Raw genomic sequence first — 19040 nt, forward strand, 5'->3', positions numbered from 1 at the left:
AATGTACCAAAATGCAATACGCAAATTTTTCTCAAACACTTCTCAATTCTTTTTCTTTTTTTGAATTGCGACAATCAGATGTATACTTTTTGTCACCCATGAACATGATACTGATAAAAAACAAACAAACAAACAAACAAACAAACAAACAAACAAAAAAACTTTTATTATAATCTCAAGATTGCTATAAAAATCAAAGATTAATTAGTAGAAATGATGCACTTTAAGGCACTCCTATCCCTTTTTTTTATCCTTGTTGTGGAGAGAAAGATTCCCCTTCCTTGTCCGTCCTAAATTTCCCACTCTGCTCTGCCATAATTTACCTGGTTTTATTGTGTGTCCAGCCTGAGGTTAAAATTACACTGAGTTCTCTCTTTTTTTCTTCCTTCCTCTCTCTCTCTCTCTCTCTCTCTCTCTCTCTCTCTCTCTCTCTCTCTCTCTCTCTCTCTCTCTCTCTCTCTCTTTCTCTTTTTCTCTCTCTAGCTCTCTTTCTTTCTCCCTCCCTTGTTCCCTCAGCTCCTCTCAGCTCTCAACCGGTCAACAGACTGTAAAGAATAAATAATAAAAAAGTATTGATTATTTTGATGACTGCACTATTCAATTAGGTATTAATTTTGCCCTCCACTGGACCTATCCATGCAACTCAAAGAGAAGAAGGGATGGAAGGATGGATGGATGGATAAATGGAGGGGGGATGCTGGTTTAAATGAATGCAGAGCGATAGGCACTATCGTTCAGCAGCGGTAGAAAATGTGTTTACCTCTCTGGCAAGGGGACAGCACGGGGGGCATATTGACGCATCGTTGAGTTTCTTGTGCTTAAGTGCTCGGTGAAAAAAAAAAACGCAGAAAGAACTCCAGCAAAGCGATGACAAGCGACATTGTTGCTGCGTATATGAGTATTGACCAGACCGCTTCACCAACGGCAGCTTAAACTATTCCTATTGATTAACATTTTCATAGATTATCATGTGTCACATCAAAGTCAGAAGGGCTTGGGCTGATAAGCACATTTGCAGTGGCCCCTGAGGGCCCGCAATCATTTAAATGACTTGGGAGGGGGTAGATATGGTGATGTAGAGGTCTGGGTTTCCACATTACCCCTGCACCTCCCTCATTCACTATCTCCCCCACCCCAAACGCCTTTTTCGCTGCTTTTTCTTTCAGGATGGATTCAAACTGATCACCTGTCCGTGTTACAGAGCCACTTAAGCAGAAACTTCTTCCTAAATAAGGCAGTGGGAGGGAGAAGAGAACCCCCCCACCCCACTTCTCCACCCTGCCTGAATTTGTTTATGATGTGCTTCACCATCAGGAAACCAGGGAGGAGGTACATCTAAGGAAGGAGGGGCAGAACAAGAGGCAGAGAGATGGAGAGAAGAGAGAGGAAAAGAGAGTAGAGGTGACATCTCCGGCGAATCTCTAGAGGCGACCCCAGACTTGAACCAGCCGATGCTTTTCCTGTCAGATCCTTTTTTTGGCCTTCGTGAAAAGTCAACTGCTTCTGAATTTCTAGCCCTGATCTCTTGAATTGTTGGATATCTTTAGTTCTTCAGCTAATTTGTCTTTGATTCTGGAGACACCATTTTGGTAAGTTTATTAAAAAAATATATTATTTGCAAATGATCATGAAGTACCAACTGCCCACGCTGCTGTGGGATTTTTGCACTTGTGATTCAAATGAACGCATAAAAACGGATCATGGAATGCTACTGTTTTTTCATGTAGCCTTATGAAAGTGCTCTTTGGATTGAGTTACGCTGATTTCAGGAGTGGAAGAATGAATTGGGGCAATTAAGAGTATATGTAAATGTCTGTAGGTACTTGAATGAAGTGTGCCATTAAAATTCACAATGGCGCCTGTTGTGCCAACTCTTCCACTGAAGTGCTGCAATTCTTTTTAATAGAAATGTTTTAAGCTGCAAATTAAAGCGGTTATTTGTTCTATTTTTTAAACTCATTCTACCTGTAACTAAGAAGGAGCAAAATAAACAAATGATTCATTAGATGATTTGGAACAACTCAACAGAGTTGCATAATGAAGATTTATTGAAGTGTGATACACTTGAGTATAAAGTATGTAAATAAGGCCTTTGGGGCACGTGGGACATAAATGGAATTGTTGTGAATCTCTCCAGTCCATGAGAGCACAGAGAGAGAGAAAGGGAGAGAGAGAGAGAGAGAGAGAGAGAGAGAGAGAGAGAGAGAGAGAGAGAGAGAGAGAGAGTGCTGTGTGTGTGAGTGATCAGCTGGGAAGAGAGAGTGAGAGAGAGAGACAGAGAGAGAATACGAGAAAGAGAGCGTGCCTGAGTGTGTGTGTGTGTGTGTGTGTGTGTGTGTGTGTGTGTGTGTGTGAAAGAGAGAGAGCGAGAGAGAGAGAGAGAGAGAGAGAGAGAGAGAGAAAGAGAGAGCGCAAAAGGTGGAGAGAGCAAGAGAAGAGGAACAACAGAGAGCACATGCGAGTGTGTGTGTGTGTATTTGAGAGCGATAGAAAGCGAGAGAACCCCAAGTACTAACCAGTGCTTCTCCCCTCCTCCTTCCATCTCTCCTTCCTGCTCCAGGCACCAATGATCACTGGGCAGCTGAGCAAGCCGCTGCTCTCCCTGCGAGGAGAGATGGAAGGTGCAGAGCTGCACGAGGACGAGAGGGCTCCCAGTCCGGACAGCGAGACTAATGAGGAACCTCTCCTGCTGCCTCCGGATGCCGAAGACAAGCTGTATGGTGAGTACGTCTTCTACATCATCCTTACCTCTTTTGTCTCTGAAAATCTTTGACTTCTTAGCTCTTTCAATTTGACCACCAGGCTTTGGGGCCACACATGTCACAGTCAAGGGTTGAAAGAGAATAGCTGATGTGTGTGTGCATGTGTGTGTGTGTGTGTGTGTAAGAATGCATGTGTGTACGGTGCGTAAAACTGAGAGATGAGTTAAAAAGTTTCGCTTCAAGGAGTTTTAGCAAATGCTGATAAAATGCCAGCTGTCAGGATTGTAAAACTGTCAGATGATGTACATTAAAAGAGTTTTTGGTGCAAGAGAAAATGCACATCCCATTTGGATGATGTGGGGGCGGTTTCCTCACTTATTATTTGGCAATTCGGTGCTTCTGGTTTGCTTTTTGAATTGAGTGTTGTTGTGCACTGCTGTGTGCCAACATATGACATTACTACAAAGTTCAAGAACTAGCTGCATGTGTAGCGAGACTCTCTGGGCTCTGTTGATGATCATAATAAATTATATAAATTCTCATTGCACTAACCATCGTCTATCATGGAACTGTCCAAAATAAATATTTTTGGGATGGGGAAAGCTTTGGGATGCGGCCCTGCTGCATGTGAGGACATCGTTTTCTGTTCAGAATTTCCCCCCCAAAAAAAAGACAGAATCTGGGGCAAACTGGCAACAGGAGATGCAGATGCACTCATCTGTCACACTGGGTGACATTTCTTCACATTTGCAATCTCCTTGGCTGAGACTGGAGATAAAAATGAGAGAAAGGTGGGATGCCTAAGGGGGAGAGAAATGTGATTGTTGTGCGGAGAGAGATACATACACACTTTTTCCCCCATCCTCTAACTCTCTTTTCTTGAGCTGTATTCCTTTTGTATTATACAGTAATTTATAACAAATAACCTCTAATAAGTAAAAATCAGTTTTTATTTGTTTTTTTTAACTGAATTAGATTTTTTTATTGTTGTGTTGTAGGAACTCTTGTAATATTTAGTGTGCAAAGATTTGAAGTGCGCAAGTGCTGTTGGGTAAACCAATTCACAATCACATTTACAGGTCTAAAAAAATTAACATTAATATAAAATTGAGATTGCAGGTTCCTTAAAATTTCCTTCACTGTGATTTTTGCATATTTTTACTTGCTTATTATTGGATGAACAGCAAATGCGTTAAACCTTAATGATCTTATATTTTAACAATACATATTACGTATATAATATTTAAATATATATCCATTTAAATAAAATATACTTTTATATTGCTTTTATTTAAATTTTAAAGTTGAATAACTTTTTGCCATCTTTTCATTTTTATTCAAATGTTTTGTTATTTCTATATTATTTATCAAGTACCCACATATGTTTGTGTTAACCACCCCCCAACACACACACACACACACACACACACACACACACACACACACACACACACACACACACACACACACACACACAACAGTGTACCTACACACATATACAGTCACAATGTCAGTGTTAAAATGTATTGAGTAAAATATACTATAGTTAGAATTATTATAATTTAAACTGGAAAATGAAAATTGTTTCCACAAACATTCTGAATGTAACATAAGTGTTCAGCTAAAGATATAATAATATTAAAAACACTACCAGACATTTGGAAGTGTAATATCCTAATGCAGGGTTAAAGAATAATATTGCTGGTGTACTTGTACTCTTTCTTAAATATTCGTATGAAAGAAACAGAACTATTAACACAGATGTAAAATATATGTACTTTATATTAGTGGATTTTGTTGTTGTAATCCTGACTGCGCAAAACACTTTGGATTAGTATGGATTAGTAGGATCTATTTTATTTCAGAAATCTTTTCTTTTCTTTTCGTTCTTTCTTTCTTTCTTTCTTTCTTTCTTTCTTTCTTTCTTTCTTTCTTTCTTTCTTTCTTTCTTTCTTTCTTTCTTTCTTTCTTTATGTTCTCCTCGCTCTTTTCTATGTGGCGCTTCCTCCAAGTTCTCAGTTTTCTTACTACCATCTAAAAACATGCCAGTTGGTGGATTAGCTCAGTTGTGTTAGATAGGAATAAATGTGTGAATATGTGCATATATAATGCTCTATGATGAACTGGCATCTTGTTTAAGGTGTTTTCCCAGCTTGTATTCTGAACTATGAGGAAAGGCTCTGAGGCCGGAATGAAGTGCTGAACTTGCCATAGGTTGTAAACTTTAAATTGGATGAAGTTAAAATAGACTTTGGTTTTTGGAATTCTCGCTGATAGATTTTTTCAATAACTAGCTTAATGTTTCTAGTAGCTTAGCTGTAATTAATGAATAATTTATAGTGGTTTCTAAAGTAAATGCTGCAAGACTCATAAATAATAACTTAGTGTGTTCATTGTCATTTCATTATTTATAACGTTATTATTATGAATATATACTTGACTTGTGTGTATTGTGTTTCCTAAAGTTCGGTGCATAATTTTGTCCCCCCTTCATTGTGCGTGTCTATGTTTGTCTATGTGTGTTTCACTTTTCCACTCAACTCTCTTGCACTTTTTCCTCATACAGTATGTGGAAAGGTTCTAGAGAATTATGCAGGCATATCATCAGCTCCTTTACCAGCTTGTGTGAATTGTACCTTGCGTCTCTTATTATTTGCTTGAAATGAAAGACAAGTAAGGTGAATAAATCTAAAAAATTAATAAATGTAAATCTAAATGCATGAGCAGATTAGTTAAGTGAAAGATTTACAAGGAATAAATCTGTTCATCAGATTGTTGGCCAGCACACTCTCATTATTTGAATAGCACACTCGGTTTCACTTCTTTCATCAACGTTGCTAAGTAAAGTGCCGTTTGTTAAAAGATGTCGATGAATCTATCACAGCTAACAGCATTTCAGAATGTGGTAAATTCTCTTTCATTAGACTGAGGCAGGAATTCATGGCATTACATCAGACATTGAAAGAGAAGTATAAAGAGCATGGGTTGGTGTTTGGAGATAAATTATACATCAGACATCAGCAACCCCCCTTATGAATGCCAACCAACATAACACGAGTTTGTCTGTTTGCGTGTGTGTGTGTGTGTGTGTGTGTGTGTGTGTGTGTGTGTGTGTGTGTGTGTGTATGTTAGAGAAGAAAGAACATTTGGATACCCTGCATAAACATGATATATCAGTGAATTATTTTCTCTTTGTCTTTTGGGTTTGAACTGGGACTGTGATGTGTCTTGACATTAAGGAGATAGAGTGTTAGCATTGCAGGCCTCTGCTGATTTGGGAGGATTGGTTGGGTTTTGTGTGTGTGTGTGTGTGTGTGTGTGTGTGTGTGTGTGTTGGGGATCTCTTAGATCCCCATTTGGTCCTCACTGTCAGTGCCCTGATTGGTCTGGAGGATTCTGTTGTCAGTCTGATGAATTTTTAAGGATATCCCAAGGCAAGATTCACTAAGAAATAGAGAGAGATAAAGAAAGAAAGAGAGAAAGTAAGAAAAAACAGGGAAAGAGAGAGAAAGAGAGAGAGAGAGAGAAAGAGAGAGAGAGGTAACTACTTCATAAAGCCAGAGTTACAATTGTCTTTAATAAGCATCAAAACCTGCTTTTGTTGGCTGCCTCTTTTTGTCATTTTTCACCTTCATGTTTTCAACTCATCATCTGTCTGTCTTATAGTAGTTTGAGCTGTCATGACTGCAAGGGATCACACACACACACACACACACACACACACACACACACACACACACACACATATAGCGATACAATATTCAATCATTTAATCGCTTGATTATCATGAGTTAACTCGTGATTAATTGCAACTTAATCAAGCATTTTTATCTGTTCTAAATGTACCTTAAATTAATACTATAACCGTACTAAACATAGAGCAAAAAGTGAAAGAACTCTTGTAAATGTTTCATAGTAATTATGCCATTTTAAACTACTTAAATCATCATGACACCAACGTAACTTTTTATTTGAGACTATATATATATATATATAAATTTATTTATATATATATTTAATCAAAGTAAAAATGAGGACTATTACATTTTCATGATCCTGCACTATTTCTATGTTCCTATATAAATGTAAGCAAATGTATGATACTGACAACGTTCTTTGTACAAAAGGATGTTTCCTTATGTCTACTCTCTTTTACTAAAACATGTGTTCAGGCAATGCTCAGATTTGACAAAAATAAGATTTTGCACAAAGTTCTGGGGTCCATGTAAGCTCAAGTGCACACTGCCATTAAAGCAAAAAGGGGATGTACCAATACTAAATAAAAAATATTTTAAATATTTTGTATATTCTACTTTTGATTACATTTTTTCAGTAATAGAATTTGTAAGGAAATTTGTTGCATTTAAAATGAAAAGAGTGCATACTGCAAGCATTTTATTTTAGAGCTTTCAGGCTTTTGGACCTCACTGTACCTGCATGAACATGTGTGAAATTAATTGGAATTGGTAATTAGTGATCAATTTAGGACACCTCTTCCTATATATAGATTATATCATTTATATAGCACATATGGTATAGCATAGTGTACTTTAGAATTGTAATAATGTTTTAATCTGTGCAGATTAGCAATCAACCTGCATGTCTGTTGAAAGGTTGTACAAGATGATGTAATCAATGTGAATCAATGCTTTATAAAGCTTGTCATTCAAGGGTCTTTGATTAAAGATTTTGTTTGAGAGAAAACTCACAAACCATCATAAGGATAATATTTTCAACAATAATACTACTTAGTATTGTTTTCATAGCATTTAAGTCGGTTTAGGTAGAATTAAATAAATGTAATACATGAAAGCTTATAAATGATTTCAAAACAGGTCCATAGGTCCAGTGCTTCTAAAGTGATTCACTCAAGTTATATAAGAACAGAAAACTCTGAGGAAAGGAGAGAAAAGGCCTGGAAGGAAACTGCCGAGTTGATTGTTTCAATGCTGTCAGGGCTCTTTTCCCTTTCTGTGTGTGTATTTCTCATTCATACGTAACCTAAACTGTGTCAGACTTAGTGTACCCTATTTGTAAATATTATTTTCTGTGTATGTATATTTATATTTATTTACTGATTAGCACTCATTATCCTGGGCATAGTTACAGTGGATCCAGAGCCTACATCAGGAACACTGGTGCGAAAAACGAGAAGATAGAGATCTAATTCGAGTTCAGATATAGATAAAAGTCTGAACCCAAGAGTAAATACTGTATATGGAATATTAATAATGAATCTGAAGCTTAAACAGAAAGTGCCTTTATGTAATTTTTCTTCTCTTATTTTTAGCATTTTTAGCATTAAACTTTAATAATAATAATCTTTATGTGTATCATTCATATTAGCAAAAGATAAAAATGTTCATGCTACAGCAATTTTTAATAGAACAATATGTTACCTGTAAATTATTTAATCAACTCTACAATACAAAATACTTGCACGTTATGGCTAAATATATGTAAACACCTAGCCATCATTCCGATATGTGCTTGTTATACATTCCATTCACGTTTCTACAACTCATAGACACTGTTCGAATAACATCCGCTTTTCTGGGAAGGCTTTCCACAAGACTTTTTAACTGTGACTGTCAGGATTTGTGTTTATTCACCCAAAAGAGCATAAGTAAGGTCAGGCAATGATTGTTGGGAAGAGAGAGCTATTGCATAGGCAAAGTTCTACTTTATCACAAAACTGTTATGTGAGGTTTGGCTCAAGTTCTTCTACACCATACTGGTCAAACGCTGTCTTTACAAACCTCACTTTGTTGGATATGGGTATATAGTCATGCTTGAAAAGGTTTGAGTAACTTAGTTGCAGTGAAAGGATATTTTAATACTGCAAAATACAAAGACATTCTGTCTATAGTGACATTTACTTGAGGCTTTCTGTCATCTATTAGTTTGATAGAAGACTTATGTATATACAGTATCTGTAATAGCAAGGTGTCTATCCAAGTTTCCTTAGCAAAAAATATTTTGTTTATGTGGAGCAGCAACTGATGATGATCTAAGAAAGTTTTTGATTTATTCTTATAATAAAACAATGACTATTCAAATATAGACAAAATCGAAGAATTGTCAGGATTGACGTGAACAATACTGCAAAAGAAATTTGAATATGTGCATAGCAGGGCGGCAAGACGATGCCGGGTAGCACAGCTTTCTCACAGTTCCTAAAAAACATGCTGGCAGGTGGATGAAAATTGCCCTGAGGTGTGAATAAGTGTGTGATTGTGTGTGTGGCAGGTGTCCTGCGGTACACTGGATAATGCGCTGACATTTGATCTTTTAGCCTGACGAAAAATAAAAATCTAAATTTAAACTTACACTTTTATTTTATTTTTTTTTACATTTTCCATAATAAAAAAAAAAATCATAATGCTTGTTCTTACAGGTGTGACATAGTCGAAGATTTTCAAGTCATTTATTTGTGTGTTTGTTTGTTTAATAGTTTGAAAGTATCTCAGAATGACAAATTTTACTTACTTATTAATAAATAATGTCATTATTTTCTGTTTTATTGTTTTATCGAATAATATTCATATTGAACAAAAAGTTTATAGGGGTGAATATTTTAAGGGGACAGGATATATGACATTTTTCCTGGCTTCTAAGCCCACTCAGATGAAGATTTTTTCTTCTTGACTGTGGTTTCTCTCAAGGTTTCTTTCTCATTTCTTCTCAAGCATATCAGGGAGTTTTTTCTTGGCATGTTAAGTCTGTATCACTTCAAAAGCACAATTATATTTGTAAAAATGTTTATTGTTATAAATATTACAGAAATACATTAGATTTTTGGATAAACTTGAAGATAACGGTGTTTCAGTCAAACGGATTTACACATTAGTGTATATTGTAATGATTATATTTCAGGTGATGCTGTAGCAAGCTGAGACAAGACAAACAATGTTCTATATTAGCTCAATTATTTTATATGAAAATACACCACAATGACTTTTCCACGCTGTATCTGTTTCAACCCTGACCAGAATAAAGTATTGACTGAAGTTGGATGAATATATATATATATATATATATATATATATATATATATATATATATATATATATATATATATATATATATATATATATATATGCTACATGGCTACTTACAATAAACAGCAGAAGACTATCCTGCACTTTGTATGCTGGAGCTGAATCCCAAAACTATAACCAAATTAGAATGTGTTCACCAGAGTGTGGCTGTTTTTTTTTTCTCAACAATTTTCTTTGTGAAAACTGATGTCACACACAGTAAGTTCTTAGAAAGACACCTACATTGTTCACTTTTCTTTTCATAAGGTATGTTTGACTCAGCAGAACAGGGAGAGAAAATGATAAATTCTAGCTGAGTTGTTCTAATAAACGTTTTGCTTGCAAGTTGAGTTTGTAAAGAAAAAGAAGGAATACTTCAGAAATCTTCTTTAAAATAACATTTGATTAGCAACAAACAAGTTTTACTGTGGTAGTTTTATATATATTTATAAACTATAGAAATATATATATATATATATATATATATATATATATATATATATATATATATATATATATATATATATATATAGTATTTATATTATGCTATACTATTACTATAGTTATATAGTAATAGTTAATAATAGAGATCTTAGTCAAAAAGCAAGTGATTGTGACAGGTTTGGGTGGTGATACTCCTGTGTAAAGTCTTTGTGTTGATTATCAGTAGCAGGCAAGCCGCAGCAAAGCCGCTGACTCCATAAAAAAAAATCGCCCTCGCCCTCATTTCAGAATGGCTCATACACTCTACTTTTGAAAAGCTAATTTCTTCTGCTTTGCACTGAAGCTGCCACATACACCTTGCGCTGTTTATTGTCAACCAAAAGCGGTTATTTAAGGCCAAACTAGTGTGTGTGCTTGTGTGTGAGGGTACAGTGTGGCATCTACTCTTTTTTTCCTTGTGAGATCCTGCTTCTCCTGTCCTCCTGAGACAAGATAATAAGGCACTCCAAAGCACAATCCAGCATTATATTCAGCGACCAAAGCCTCATCTCTTGTCACTATGCATTTTATTGGGGGCCCGCCATGTGATGCTTCTATCATCAGCCTGTCAGAACGAGAGGGCCGGAAAGACAAGACCACTCATTTTGTACACTTAACGTCCAAGCCAAATGGCCAGCACTTATACTGAATCTGCCGAAATGGAGGACACGTTTCAGCCCAGGGGTCACCTTCAGGAGAAAGAGAGAGTGAGTGGGAAAAAAAGGGGTGAATAGATTAAAAAAGTGTGTATTGATTTGTGTAATTAAGGGGCCTTTGAGAGGAAAATGTATCTGTTATGGACAGATGGATATGGTTTATGCTTCACTGTTCTTATGTGAAGAGTAATATCAAAATTGTGCATTTCAGATGTTTACCAGGGACAGGACTGTAGCCATGTGATGTCTAGTGGAAGAAACGTATTTTGACATTGTGGTGCTTTTTCAAAACCATTCTAATGTATCTCTACTCTACTTATTATCCAAAAAGTGTCCTGGAGACATATATTTGTTTGTTTTAATGGGTCGCCACAAGCAAAATTAGTACTTCCTCCTTATCCTGGATTGCTCTATACACATATGTATGTAAACACACACACACACACACACACACACACACACACACACACACACACACACACACACACACACACACATGCATTATGTTCTTAAAATCCCTCCCTTGCAGGCTTTAGAACAAAACATGCACATTATGTTTGTGTAATCAGCTTATCTGTGAATAGGGAGGAGAGATTGGTCCTAATGCAACGAGAGCCTTCATATGCTTTGCTGGGCCTAAGTAATAAAGTCACACACACACACACACACACACACACACACACACACACACACACACACACACACACACACACACACACACAGTCTTTTCAATAAGACCAGCCTGTGTAAATAGAGCCCAGTGGCCCCAAGTGCCTCTCCTAAGGAGTTAGATCTCATTATAGACATGGCCTTTAGTCATCTGCTTATAGCCGACACCCGGGCCCATCTAACTAATGTGTCCCTACCAAGCATGTGTAATCTCCTCGCTAATGCGTCTGTAGTGCCCATAGCGACAGGTAAGATGCTGTTTAAGCACAGGGTTGAGGGAGGGATGGCCATCTAGGCCACTTTTGTTTTTGAAGCAGGCTTCCAGCAGTTTAAATAAGAGCAGGAGGGTTTCAAGTTTTTATAATGGCTTGGGTTGTGTGCAGAAAAATGAGTATGAAAGGCCGGTATATAAAGCATTATCCAAGTATATTGTAGTTATGATCTTGCTGGAAATGCGTTTGTATTTGTTAAAGTGTAAAATTGATAGAGTTTAATGAAAAGGTATGCATATACTATATAATAGTTTTTTTTTTTACAATAATAAATAATAAAGAAAAATGTGCATACATATTTAAGTGCATATAAATTATGACTTGAAAGACAGAAAAATTGAAAATATATTGTTTATAGATATCAGGTGGTCTCAAGCATATTTAATACATTTTTTTTTTTTTTTACTAACATTAATTTTGCACATAAAATATATTGTGTTTATTGATTCATTTTAGCTTTTTTTAAATTGTGAACCTGAAGGTTGTTTAAATCATCTATAAGAACTCTAGAGCCTATTGCAGGGCTCTATGCACATGCATACTCACCAGTTTTGCACAGCCACTACACTTATTGTGTTTTTGGGAGGAAACCAGAAAACACAGTTGAAATTTGAAAGTAGAAAACAGTGACTTTTTCCTAAAAGAACATGCTAAGAAATTCCACATAGACAATAAGCTGAGGATTAAACCTGAGATGCTTGAGTTGTGATACAGCAATACTGTTTATTCTGCCACTCTGCACATTTTTTGGAGCAATGGGTTTAATATATCTTCTGTATGCTATTTTGCATGCCTTGCATTTAGCAAAGTGGGCATTAATGCTGATACTATCTGTACCCTCCTGACATTTAGAAAGAAAACAGAAATCTTTATATGCTATATTAAAATTTCAAATCCCAGAGTGCCAAAGAACCACATTTGGTTTCTTGAACAAGGATTTTAAGTATACTGCTATAACGCTATATCAATTGACGCATTCTTCTTCACTTGTAAGTTGTTTGAATAAAAGGTGTCTGTGAAATAAATAAAAATAAATAAATACAGAAACATTTTTGCATCATAAAATGGCAGTATAAATTACATGCTCTTCTTCGCACTGAATTAACCTTTAAGGGACACACGAGAAACCTATCAGCTGAAAATCACAAACAACTTGTTTTTGTATTCATACAAAATGCAATAAAAGCTGTCATCACTTTGGAGTATCACTCTCAACTCATCAAAATCCCGCTCCTCTATCGGTAGTCCATTGTAATTGAAGCAGTCACCTAATCATATAGATCGAGTGTGTGGTTGAAATGACAATCTCGAGGTTTTCTGATGTAGCATGGCGGAGGGCTCGGAGTTTGGACGTTAACAAGAGCTTGGATGGTCTTCCTGAAGCCTTTATTATTTATGACAGTTTCTCTTTGAGCACTGACCAGTACTAATGCATAACCTTCTGTCCTTCTGCCTTATTCGCTTCCTTTGAAACCACAGACTGAGGAGATGAGAGGCAGGAGAGGGTGTCTGTGTTCATATATAGAAGAGGTAGATGTCTATGCGTGTGTTTGTGTGTAAGAGAAAAAGAAAACCAGAGACACTAGTTATCAGGAATATTTTTTCCTATCACCCCTGCCCCATGCACATACACCAACCTCATGCTTAAGGACATGGAATGAAAAATTGTGGGTGCCTCTGTTCTTGCAGAATGGAGTTTCCGTGGCTTCAAAGCCCCACTCTTTCTGCATTTTTTTCCTTCATTTTTTTTTTTTCACCCTTCTCTACGTGTTGAGACAGGGCACTAGATGACCTTGCGTGGGAGATTTTGAGAGAGAGAGAGACTTCGCAGCAGGTCGTCGGCAGTGCCCTCCGTCTGCCTGTGTTTATGATGATTTGTATTGATCCTCCATGAAAGAGCTCACTGGGAAGGTGGGGTGGAGGACAGAAGCATTGGCTTCACAGGTGAGGAAATAGAGGCCGGATGGAGAACAGAAAAGCGAGGCAATGAGATGATACAAGAGTAAAAGTTTATGATGTAGGACATATTGTTTCTATTTATTGGATCCCGAGTTGTCATGTCTCTATAAAGATTTTGTCACAAGTACTTTTTTTGTTGGGGATAAGAGAAAGTGATATTCAAAATAAAATAAAAAATCTGTACCAACATGCATGTTCATACTAAACAAAACAAGCATATTATACAGTAGTATATACATGTAAATTATATAATAAAAGACAAAACAAACAGACAGGGAAATAGCTGCTCTGCTATGTGGGCATATAGACAGAGAAGAACAGTATAAGTCTCACAATTTGCACATATTAGACTATTAGCTGTCATAGTGAGATTGCACTAGTAGCTGTAACTAAACCACAATTAAATTCTGAGAAATTATAATGTTATTTTGTTAATTGTATGAATCTTTATCTTAATCAATCACAATGAGGACCAGAGTTTATAAATGATAAAAGTGTCTATAAAGCCATGGAAAAACTGATAATTTAAAGGATCTGTAGAGAATTGTGTCTTTCAGCTGAACAATTGCTGTAATGAATGTAATGACATGCTCCTTCAATGTAAACCTGCAAACTAGAAGGAGCATCAGTACTAATTAGGTAATCAATACAAATAGATTATTTAAATAATTTATTGCTTCTTGTATGATTTCATATCAGAAAGTCATAAAATTTACGTTAAATTTACCAAGCTTATTGCTAAACAAAACAAAACAGAATGATCCGATTTTTTTTTTTCAATTATGATCTCACTAAGGTGAGGTTCAGTTTAGGGTTAGGTCATTTGAAATATCATTCAAACTAATATTATACATCGCACTAATTTCTCACCTCAAATATGCGTCATGCCTAATTACACAAATGTGCACACTAAAATGTGAATAGAACTAGTTTTCTCTTACTTTTTTGCATGTGAAATCTTTTACTCACACAATTATTTAGCTGTAAATAAGCCACAGCTCAACAACAAACTACATTTATAAATAATAATCACTTGTCATTTGTAATTTATTATTGAACTTATTAGTTGGTATTTTTCATACACATGAGTTTATTTAGTGGCCACATTTTTTCTGTCTCTAGTTCAAGCAACAAAGCATTAAAAGCCTAAAGGGCCAAGCCAACAAATTCAAATTATAGAACTTATACATGACTAAAAGTCAAAGCAGAGGATTGATTTTCTATATGAATATAATCGTTTTTGCAACTTTCAAATTGACAAGAAAAGGGAACTACATGCATTTTATCTCCTTAAAAAAATGTTTTGCAAATACAACACTACAGAAAATCATGAATCATTGTTATTTTACCTGTTAGAATAGTGTTTTTAATTATATATTAACCACACATACTTATATACATATATACATTCACAGATCAACAGTCCTGGCACTTGATTGGATAAAGATAATATTTGAATGTAAATTTATGTATTCAAGATTCAAGAGTTTATTGTCATATGTACAGGAAACAGTCTGTTACAGAATACAATTCTTTCTCTGTGAATCCTCAAGCAACCTGACATACATTACAGACATTAAGAATACAAAAAAGACACAAGACTTTAATAACAAATGTACAAAGTTATGATGCGGTTATAGTGCAAATGCATACTGTAAGCTTAAACACAAAAATGTCACCCTTAATTGCAGATTAAACCGTTTTTTTATATTAATTATATTTAAAAAGTTATCGCAATATAAGAATATTTTATTAATACAATAATACAAATATTGAAATAAGATGGTACTCCAGCTAAGCAGATAATAAGTTACCAAACAAGCCATGTTTTCTCTGATGGAGCTAATAAAAGAGATATAAGCAGTGCCCTTCTGCAGGACGCAGACAGAACGGTGGTCAGGAGGCAGAATCCTATTTGTCGCAAATATGGTTAAGATAATTTGAGGTGGGGTTAGCACGAGCGAAAAGCACGATGACCCCAGCATTCCTCTGGCTTTTCTCTAAAAGGGTTAGAGAATACATAGACAGGGGATGGACCTTGAAGTCTCTGCTTTCGCAGATGGGCCTAAAAGGATGAGGAGTCATCTGGCCACATATTTGTCTCTTTCAACTCTCAAATTGACATTGCTTAAGGATGATAAGCATCGAGGACGCTTTGTGAACAGATGTGATCATTGTATGGTGGCTAAATCAACACCACATTCACTTCTTTAGCTGCCTTTTCTTTCTATACATCTGTTATTAAATTCTTTCTCCTTCACCCAGTAAAGGGTGCTATAAAATGTAAAGGTAAGACTGGGCAAACCAAATACTGGTAATTGTACTGAATATTCCTTATAAGAATATTTTACACATTTTTGTATGTTCTCGAATAAATATAATTGTTTCACAAAATAACCTGAAATATCTATTGTTCCATAATAAAATTATTGTGTGTGAGATCATTTGGATTGAAATAGATTTATCATAAATATTATATCAAATCATGTTATCATATTCACTGTCAAATAAACAATTAGCAGCATGACTGTATATAGCATCATATTCCTGCCTATAATTTCCTAGAAAGATGAATATATTTATTTATGAATATAATGTAAATTTTGTAAAAGTAAAAAAATTTAAAAATTAAAAAAATTGGGTAATGAATTAATATTTGTCAATTAATTAGTGATTTTATGTTCAATTGATGATTTAATGTTCTTTATGTATTAATTACTTTTATTAATCAATAGTCAATTATCAATTTTATTTGATTCATTTTTTTATTAAAGTAAATAAATCTTGTTTAAAGATTTCATCTTGTTTAGTATTTATTCCAGGTTTCAAATTTGTAGATTAAATCTATCTTTTTTCTTTATTATTTTAATAAAAGTAATATTTTTTATATAAGATTTCAATTTAAAACTAGAAGAAGGGGGAATTTATCATAAAGAATATGACATTTTAAAGAGGCTGAATTAAATCAAATGGTATGACTTATAATTTGCAGAGACATTTTTAAACAAAATGAGATTTATGATAACATAAAAATAATTAAAGTGGATTATAATCCCCCCTATTTCATTTTCATGAATTTTATAAATATGATGAAATGCTAACACATCACCTGAATGCTTCTGGCTGTTAAGACTAAATACTATTGATTGAGAATTTAAATCATATAAGATTAATATAAGCAGAAAAAAATGAATCATATTGAGTTGCTGAGAGTACTTATTTTTTACACTGATCTATAGAAAATTTTTATTCACTTTTCCTTCTTTTAAATCTTCCCCTCCATCTATTTCAGCACATCCTCTTTCGTGAACTCTTTTCCTCTCTCTCTATTCCACTATCCTCCGTTTATGTAAGTGCTGTTCCTCTCGACCCATCAGCTACATTAACGAGCTCGAAATCAATGGCCGTGCGATTTAAACACTGTTCTGCTTATTGACTGGATTTACTTTTGTTAAATTCAACCCTGTCAATCATCAGGCTCAGTTCACTGAAATCCCTGCAAACCAAACCCCAACATTTTATAAGTGTTGCAATAAAATGACTGTATGTAATGCCTTTCGGAGAGATAATGGATTCTTGGATCTTAATGGTTAATGATTACGCTGAAAAGAAAAAAAAAGCATTGTTGAACAGAAAGATGGCAATAGCTGTGGAGTTGTTTCGTCTAAATCATCTGTAAATCAGTTTCCTGGTCTGAGCAGCTGAATAGCAGAAGGCACAGTTTATGTCAGGTTTATGTGTAACGTGTTTGCGAATGAGGGAGGAATGAGATGATAAATAGATGATGTGGCACAAAGCAAAGCATCAGCAGGAGAGCTATTTAAGATCTACCCTGAGCTTGCTGCGCTTTGCCCTGTTGATTTTGAATAGATGGATTGAGCACCCCCTCTCCCCCCCAACACATGCTCCTACCAGCCAACTTATGATATAATGGATTTTCACTAAAATAGCCAGTGTTAAAACTAGTTTTTTTATAGAGGGCAAAATTGATTCATAAATGCACTCGGGGCCAAAAGCCAACACGGCGTGTTACAAAGCTTTCAATAACGGCCATTTGATTCAGAAATGTTAGACGGAGGTGGCATGCAAAATGGTGATGGCAGCAGTGGTGGGGCTTGGAAGATTGTTTTGTTGCTGTCTATTGCCTGCTGGGGGGTTGTTGAGGAGCGTCAATTAGAGCTAGAGCTTTGTATTCTGTAGAAAAAATGAAGAAAATTAAAATGTGCTGACTTTCAGCCTATTTATCCTCACTCCCTGGTCACCACTTAGATGATCAATGCACTAGAGTGTGTTGCTTTGGTCTGTTTTTAAATTAAAGAGCCTTTTGTCATGGTCTATGTTTAAAATCCACTGATACACAAAGCTGCCATTGTTGTATCTGCATATTATACTGGGCATCAATCCAGTTTCTTTGAGCAATCAGACACCAACACAAATATTGCATCTTTCCTCTTCCAAATTTGAAATACTGTTTAATTTTCTTAGAAAGTCCATTTTTATAGTGTTGATTAAAAAAAGTTCAACAGCTAATTGTTTTATAGAAGCACTTCTATACTGTGACAGGCTATAAAGACTGTCTTCAACATCTATCTGTTTTAGCTCATAATAGACACAAAACAAACAGAGTTCATTTCAGAGTCTTTCATAATGAGCTTGAACCAGGCTTTTTATTTCCTGTTGTTCCTTCACATTTTACTAATTTGCTAAATCCCGGTGACTATTTAGCACTTATCTATCACATGACCACTGGCCTGGAGGATGAAATCTAAACCATATGAACCCACACACCACATCTGCTACATCATTGGGCAGTTGAACATACTTGGAGCAAAGTACTGTCTTTACTCTTCTGCATAAAATTAGTTTACAGATGGCCATAATTTATTAGTGTTGACTGACATAACATGAGATAATTCCTGGCCACAAATTGCAATGGCTTCATCAGGATTTGGAAAAAAAATCTTTATTTTATATATTTGATGCGATTCATTTAGACTCCTATGTCACACAAGACACATTTTATCTGAAAAGCTTTTCCACAATTCAAGTATAGTGAACTTTTACAGGTATAAAAGGTATAAAACATTAATGAAGTAGCTTTGGCAAGTTTCTAGCTGGAAGACTCTGAAAAGAACTCTGTTAGTTTATACATTTTTCTCTGAAAAATAAAATTTGTAAAAAAAAAAACAAAGAAAAAAAAAGATAGAGACCAGTGAATTTGTGTTGTAAAGATTAAATATATAAGAAAAAAATCCATTT

General features: G+C 35.3%; 1 protein-coding gene across 2 annotated transcripts in view; it reads left to right on the plus strand.

Moving 5' to 3' along the window:
- Positions 1-1427: 1427 nt before the first annotated feature.
- Positions 1428-19040, plus strand: part of pou6f2 (POU class 6 homeobox 2) — an 83916-nt gene continuing 66303 nt past the window's right edge. Inside the window, exons 1-2 of one of the 2 annotated variants that reach the window (XM_046877493.1) lie at positions 1428-1589; positions 2561-2720. In XM_046877493.1, coding sequence (XP_046733449.1) covers positions 2567-2720 — 154 coding nt within the window. In that variant the 5' untranslated portion in view covers positions 1428-1589; positions 2561-2566. Of the gene's footprint in view, positions 1590-2475; positions 2721-19040 lie in introns of those variants that run through there. The other variant, XM_046877494.1, reaches the window with a different exon arrangement.

This window comes from Silurus meridionalis, chromosome 21 (genome assembly GCF_014805685.1).
Source record: "Silurus meridionalis isolate SWU-2019-XX chromosome 21, ASM1480568v1, whole genome shotgun sequence".
NCBI lineage: Eukaryota > Metazoa > Chordata > Actinopteri > Siluriformes > Siluridae > Silurus > Silurus meridionalis.